The sequence below is a fragment of the Acinonyx jubatus genome, chromosome E1, assembly GCF_027475565.1.
Source record: "Acinonyx jubatus isolate Ajub_Pintada_27869175 chromosome E1, VMU_Ajub_asm_v1.0, whole genome shotgun sequence".
Lineage (NCBI taxonomy): Eukaryota > Metazoa > Chordata > Mammalia > Carnivora > Felidae > Acinonyx > Acinonyx jubatus.
In genome coordinates this window covers 39,806,932-39,814,127 of record NC_069397.1, presented here as the reverse complement: position 1 = coordinate 39,814,127, position 7,196 = coordinate 39,806,932, and the positions used below count along the sequence as shown (strand labels likewise).

Below are 7,196 nucleotides of genomic sequence, written 5' to 3'. Positions count from 1 at the left end.
CAGGATTAACACGGTTTATTTCACTGTCAGTCTTACAAGTCACTGAGGTTGGGCAAAGCCAGGATAGTAACTCGAGCACTTTCGTCCAGTAACAACTCAATGAGCAAGGCCCTATTACTGAGCAGGGGGCAGCAGAGGGCACCCCAGGAACCGCAGCACAGGCACCGATGTTCCAAACCCCTTCCCGGAGGCACCAGGCAGGGCTTGGCCCTTAACAGCCAGGCGTCCACCCCACTGGCTCTTGGTCCCCACCAACTGACGCCCTTTGGAGGAGGCACACGGGCCTGCAGAGGCATTAAGGAGGCAAGTTGGGCTGGGCAGACGGCAAGATTGGAGCTTCCCCACCAAGGTACTTTCTCTGGCTTTGATCTCCCCATCCCCAGAGCAGAGCCACACCGCTGGAAAGGATGGCCAGCCCGTCCCCATCCCAGGAAGGGGGAAGCCCTGTGGCCATCCGGGAGTGGCTGTTGCTTACTGTTCTCTTTTCTCCCCTACTTATCCAACTGTTCCCTAGTTACAGCGTGGAGGAGGAGAGGACAGGCACTTAGAGCCAAAGGCGGGACGTACACCCCTTTTTCTACTCTGGTAAAAAGCCCCAGACTTCCTGGGGCTGCAATGATTAAGATCCAGGGTCTAAGCCCAGGGATTCCCCCCCCACCCTGAATCCATCGCCGGTTTCCCACAGCCGCAGTGACCGCCCTCTGGGTACATGCAGCTCTGAGGTGACCCCCTCCACCCCGCTGGGCAGGGGAACCAGTAACAGGCAGCTGGGCTCGGGGTTGTGGCTGCAGCTCCAGGCCCAGCTTGGCTCAGCCTGGGCAGCTTTGCTCTGGGTTCCTGAATGGTGCCTCCTACCCCACCTTGTGTTGAAAGCTTGGGCATTAGCGGGGACGAGGGTGGGCAAGAAAAGTTACAAGTTTTTAAAAAGTTACAAGAAGGTTAACTTTGAGTAAAAAAAAAAAAGATGAAGCAGAAGGCATGCTTCCCTCTCCCCGCTCTCCCTGTAAGGAGCAAGGGGCTGACCGCAGCAAGGACACTCAGATGACGGTGCAGGACTGGAAGGCACCCCCCTTGCGGCTGCCGTGCGTGGGCACAGGTTTGCCCTTCCCGTAGTACCCCGTGAAGATGGCCCTGACCTCCATCTTCTTGGCCAGGCTCAGCAGCCAACGCCCGCTGCCCAAGGAGTAGAGTTTGCCCCGGTGTAGCTCACCCACCTCCTCGCCTCGGCTGCCCCCCTTCTCCTGCCGCACAATCTCCAGGAGGTCAATGCCCGTCTGCACGGCCTCCACGTCCCCCGCGCAGCCGAGGGTGATGTGAGCACGGCTGCCCCGAGGCAGGCTGTCAGAGGGGGACAGCTTGTCCACGTCATTTGGCCACAGCGGCAGCTCCTGCTCGCTCAGCTCCACCCGGGCTCCGGCAGTCTTGGGCGTCACGAAGAGGGCAGTGACGGTCAGTGTGAAGGCCTTGCCGTAGGATTTCTTCACCACCTGTGGGGAGAGGACGACAGCTAAGCTGGAGGTGGTGGCCCCCTGCGGTGGACAGCTGACCAAGGATGGACCTGACAGAGGTGAGCCCGAGGCAGCCGAGCCCTGGGGGGAAAGCCGCACGCAGCCCGTGTGTTCCAGGAGGACATCTTTCTACGGACACCGTTCAGGCTAATGTGACAAAGCCAAGGTACCAGAGGTGCCAGACATGGGCGGAGTTGGAAGCCAGACTCCCTGAACTCAGCCATCCCCCTGCCCCTGCCCACCAGCTGCAGGGCTCCGAGCAAAAGCTGTTTAACCTTGCCGTGTTGGCTTATTCACCTGTAAAACAGGGATACTAGAACCTACCTCGGTGCCTGGATTAAAGGAGTATCTGGGTGAAGACTCTAGAAGAGTAACAGGCATGTGACAAGTGCCAATGCCATTGCTATTCAGTTCATCCTGGTAATAAGCCACCCTGGTACCCAGGCAATATCCCAGAGGACAGGGTGGGGCCAGAAGTCAATGCCTTCAACCAGAATCTACCCCGTACACCTTGGTTTACATCTGATTACATGTCTGGTTATATCTGATTCTCTGAAAAAGGCCATCTTTCCCGACTGACCATAAACACGTCTCCACTTTTGCTCACAATCCCTTATGTCTAGCGCAGAACAGGTGCTTAATAAATACCGTTACACGCATGAGTGGTTGGGATGGTAGTGGACAATGTTACGTATTCGTTCATGCAGCTGTGCTAGGTGCCAAGAACACTACCACAAACCAAAGTAAAGAATGCAAGTTGGGGAGACCAATAAACAGGAAGATGGCTGCCGCGTCAACCTAGGCGGACGAGCAGGGGAGACACCGGGGAGGCTGGAGACAGCAGCGTGCGGCCGGGCGACACCTGCTGCATAAGGACCACACTGCAGAGGCTGGGGGCGGCAGCAGAGCGGGAGGGAGGGGTCTGGCACCTCAAAGCCAACAAGCCTCACTATCCCTCCATGCGCCCTACTCCAGGGCAAGACCGGGCCTAGGACCCAGGGACAGGGACGTCAGAGTACCAGGCTCCCTGGGGGCAGGGGACACCTGGCCTTCGGGACTCCACACAAGCTTAGGCCAGAGCACAAGTCTGCTGCCGGGCATCAAAAGTAAAATGCTCTGGTGGGCGGGCCTTCGGGGTGAATGCACAGGCCAGTGGCGTGCTGGGCAGGAGGGTGCTCCCCAGAAAGGGTAGGTGACATCTGTGTGACTAAGCCTGTGGAGGGGTGAAGGGAGCAGGGGATGCCATTTCTTCTGAGAGGCTGTCTGGTTTCTGGTCCCTGCCTTGAGCCGGCACCCATCTCCAGGAGACCCTGCCCTCTCCCCACCTCAGCTGGGTGTCCCTGGGGGGCACTCACATCCTGCTGGGCATACTCTTCTGCCCCAGCAGCCTTCCCGTAGTCACAGAACTTGGTTGTGCAGTGCAGCACGCCTGGGGGTCTCTTCCCAAAGTAGGTGACCAGTTCAATCTTCTCCCTGGGCTCATCCCCAGAGACAACTGCAGGGAGAGAGAGAGGGGCAGTCAGGGCAGGAGAGCAGGGGCCATCCCGACATCTGTCACCACAGCCATGGAGGCTCAAGAGGAAAAAGAAAAAAAAAAAAAACAAAACTGGAGATCAAACAAGTTCCTCACTAATCCACGATAATTCACTCATTTACTAGGTGGTCAAACAGCCACGCCAGAGCTACAAAAAGGTGTCTAAATTCCCTGACTTCACGTTAGTTATGCAGATTTTTATAGCTCTTTTCCAGATTTGAAAACTAAGGCACTTATAACCCAGGGACAGGCAGCAGAGGCCAAGGGAATCGGCTTCAGCAGCTACACGTCTGAAAGAGGGAAGCAAGTCATGAAAAATAGGGTAGAAAGGCAAAGGAGTGTTGGAACTGTGCGGCACGACGGAAGGAGTCGGAGCATAATTAATATCCCAGCCCACTCACAAGCCCTTCGGCCTGGGGCAAGTGATCGACCCTTATCTGTCTTTATCAAGTACCATCAGGGTGACTATAGACCCATTTTCCCAGGGTCACTCCAAGTCGTGCCCCACTGCACTCGGAGCTTCCTGGACAAGAAGTTACCTGGTCACCAGAGCATGTACCTTGCAGGCCTGTTTGGTGGAGGAGACCATGCTTGGGATATGAAGAAATATTACGTGGCGAGACTTGGAGTATCTGGGGTTTCAATTTCCAGACTCTAGGCCTGTGGCTAGCTTCCGAGTCACTAGGTCTGTCCTATTTACTCCCAGAGTCTAGTCCCTGCGAGGATGTCGCTTACCCTCCCCAGGGGAGGGAGACCCGAGAGGAGGCCCATTACATTTCTCCTGCTGTGTCGCAGGCAGAAAAGGATTGTAGTTTTTAACGGTAAAAGCAGTTTCAAGAGGCAGCCACTCTCCAAGGCAGAGCCACCAGCTCTAACCAGGAGCCCTGCCTGGCCGGTGCTTTTCTGCCAAGCCATTCCGGGCACAGGGGTCACACCTGGACGATGTCACCGTAGGCTCCACGGCTCCCTGGTTTCCCAGCATTCCAGCCTTAGGAGCCAAGAAGGGTCTCTGAGCAACGCGCAGGCACAAATCACCTGCCTCTGAGTGGTAACACAGAAACATGGGTGGGGACACTGCAAGTAGAAAGATGGTCCAAAATGGGGGGAAACCAGCCTGAGACCTGGGACCCATCCTCAATGAGGTCACAATAGTCCTGTCGGTTTTGGGCAGCTTAGGATTCCATGGAATATTTTAAGTTTATATTTTTAGTAATCTCTACGCCCAACACGGGGCTCAAACGCATGACCCTGAGATCAAGAGCCAGGTGCTCTTCCCACTGAGCCAGCCAGGCGCCCCCTCTGTGGAATACTTTATCTCAAAAGATGGTTCTGCGGCTAAAAACAAGTTAGAAGACAACGGGACCAGATCCTCCCTCTAAGGTTATACGAAATGTTGATGCACTTCCTGTCTGTGTTTCCTGCCCCGAAGACAGGGTCAGTGGTCTGGGGGGGGGGGGGGGGGGGCAGGAAGGGAGCAGTGAGAGGAGAGGTGCCCTGGGGAGCGCCTCCCCACAGCCCACCGTGCCTCACACCAGGTGAGCCTCCACCTGCCTGGCACAGCCGGCTCCCGACGCGGGGACACCACGCGGTCCCGGGCACACAGCACCCCGTGCCCAGCGAGGGAGGCTCGCGAATGAGGCTAACCGCCCGCACCCTGGCCAGCCTGCCACCTACAGTGTCGCAGCTCCTTCTTGAAGGCCTTGTGGTTCCCCAGCTCCTCCAGGAAGGCCTGGCCGGCTTTGCGGAGGCTCTCGGAACTCTTCTTGGTCAGGAACCAGCCGAAGTAGAGCGGCAGGAAGTCCTTCTCCAGCCCCGGCTTCAGCTTCTTCAGCTCGTCGGCCGACAGCTGCCACTGATTCTTCTCCTTGAGCTGGGCACAGTCCAGCCGCCACGCCGTCTTGGGCTCCACCAGCACCACCTGGTACTGGTACTGGTCGGCCATGTCAAAGAGCTGCTCCAGCCGCTCCCGCTCATGGTTGGTGTCGTCCAGCACCAGGACGCGGATGTCCCGGCGGCAGTAGGCCGCCAGGTCCTCGTCCAGCCGCTTGTACTCCTCAGAGAAGTCTCCTCGAATGCCGGGGTTAATCTTGTACGCGTCGGCAGACACCATCTTGGTGCCGTCGCGGTACCTGTCCACAATGACCCGCGCCAGCGTGGACTTGCCGCTCCCCGGCAGGCCTCGCAGGATGAAGAGCGTCTTGCACTCTTGCAGTGTGGCCACCGTCTCCTCATCCTGCAGGAAAGGAAACTGCAGCTCAGGCTTGTCTTTGGCCCCTGAGGATGACATTTTGCGGAAGAAGATCTTGGGCAGGAACGCGTGGCTCTTTCGGGAGAAGCTTCTATTCTGTGTGAGGAGGGGAAGAGCAGAGTCAGCCAGCTCGTCTGGGGCCACCCCGCCAGTCACCCCTTGTCTCTGGCCTCCTTCGAATCGGGGCTCCCAGCCCTGAGTTACAAGCAGCCCCGGGGTTGCGGGCAGCCTGCTGAGCGGCAGCTCGACCTTTCCCTTCTCTGTAGTATGTAGCCGTAGGCTTCTGGTTGTAGAGGAGGGAGGGGAGAGCTTGTCTGGGCGCTCCTCAACTCTTAATTCCCTCCAGCTGGAGCTATAGCTTCAAGGATTCCCCCACTGCTGCCACCTTCAAGGGAAAGCGTGAAGTGTGCGCCTGTGGTTCTAGGAGCGGACCCTAATTTTATATTCCTGGCACCTATTAAGGATGACCTCTTTGGAGGTGGGGCTGCTATGTCTGGGCAAAGCCACAGCTGCCCTGGCTCTGGGTGTGCAGAGGAGGGTGGGGGTGGAGAAGGGTTACCCAAAGACTGCCTCCCTCCCCCGAACAAGGGCAGCAACAGATAATACTCTCTTGTCTGGGATGGGGGGGGACAATGGTCCCACAGAAGGCCTGGTGGGGGGCAGGGCAGGAGAGCGCCGCACAAAGGGCCTCATTCACCACGCCTGCCACCTCCTCCTCTGCCCTTGGCCCCCCCACAAAGTCGTGGTCTTTGTGCCTGCCCCAGGACCGCGCGGTCTAGGGCACCTGCGTCCAGGGTCCAGCTCTGTCCACCACTTTGTCAGCGGCACCTCTCCGAACCACTTGTTTTCCGCCCCGCTAAAAGCCACAAGTGGTAACACTTGTTGCGGTACGCGGTCTCCCACAGCGGCTCCGCCCCCAGGCAGCAGCACTCCGAGCGCTGCGCTGGCCCTCGCTTTTCTCAGACAAGGCCCGCGGGCCGGAGAAGGCGAGGAATGTCCACCCCGCGTTACCCCCGACCCAGACTCGGTCTGCCCGGCTCCCGCGGCGCCCGGCACCCGCCTTCCTGCGGCGGCCGTGCCGCCCTCCCACTCGGCTCGCGTCTCCCCTACCTCGGGCTGCACTCCACGGCCCAGAAAGCCAGAGCTCAACTCCGGAACTTCGAGTGCTCATTTGCATGGCACTTCCTCCCGAAAATCCCCCCACACTCCCGTTTTCCGTAAGGGTACTTCGCCGGCCCGGCCCGCTCCCTCCGCTCCCGCCTCCCCGCGCCCGCTCACCATGATGAGGGGGGGCGCCGCCGTCGCCGCCTAGGCAGGCACTAGCTCTCCGGGACCACCCGCCTGCGCGGAGGGACACGGAGCCCAGCGGTGGCACGACCCCCGCGGGGCAGCCTTATATAGGCCGGGGGCGGAGCGCGCGGCGGGCCGCGGCGGGCCGGGGCGGGCCGGGGCGGGGCGCTCGGCGCAGGCGCGGCGAATCGAAACCCGAAACTGACTGAGCGCGGGAGGAAGCGGCAGCCCAGCGCCCAGCTGGGCCGCGGCGCACCTGTGTCCTCCAGAGTTCCAGCCGAGCTCTAGAAAGAGGGAGGCAGTCACCCTTCCCTGGTCCCACAGCGGGATTAGGGTGAAGCCAGGGAGGCAGGGTCGTGCAAGGGCAAAGGCAGATCCTGTCTTTATTTAAAATTTTGGTATTTTATTCATCGTGGGGGTTTGCGTTAATTTGTGTGTGTTTTACAATATTATGTTAAAATACTGTTATGTCGCTTACTGAGTTTCTTGGCACCTTATGAAAAATTGCATCTGAAATGCCTCACTCGCCTCACCCTAGTCGGGGCCTGGTCCTAGCTAGCGTCACGTCAGCCCTAACACCTACAAGGACTGCAGAAATGGAACAAGGATGGCAATA

The 7,196-nt window shown here is 58.7% G+C and overlaps 1 protein-coding gene across 2 annotated transcripts; it reads right to left on the bottom strand.

Moving 5' to 3' along the window:
• On the bottom strand, positions 1–6,655 carry CNP (2',3'-cyclic nucleotide 3' phosphodiesterase). Of its 2 annotated transcripts, none has more exons than XM_027048987.2 (4): positions 6,569–6,655; positions 4,717–5,386; positions 2,864–3,003; positions 1–1,487 (listed from the first exon to the last, which is right to left on the bottom strand). In XM_027048987.2, the coding sequence occupies exons 1-4, from the start codon at positions 6,569–6,571 to the stop codon at positions 1,038–1,040; spliced, it is 1,263 nt and encodes a 420-aa protein (XP_026904788.1). In that variant the 5' UTR covers positions 6,572–6,655; the 3' UTR covers positions 1–1,037. The 2 variants fall into 2 exon arrangements, with proteins under 2 accessions (XP_026904788.1, XP_053068752.1); XM_053212777.1 differs by lacking the exon at positions 6,569–6,655 and adding an exon at positions 6,401–6,541.
• Positions 6,656–7,196: the final 541 nt, after the last annotated feature.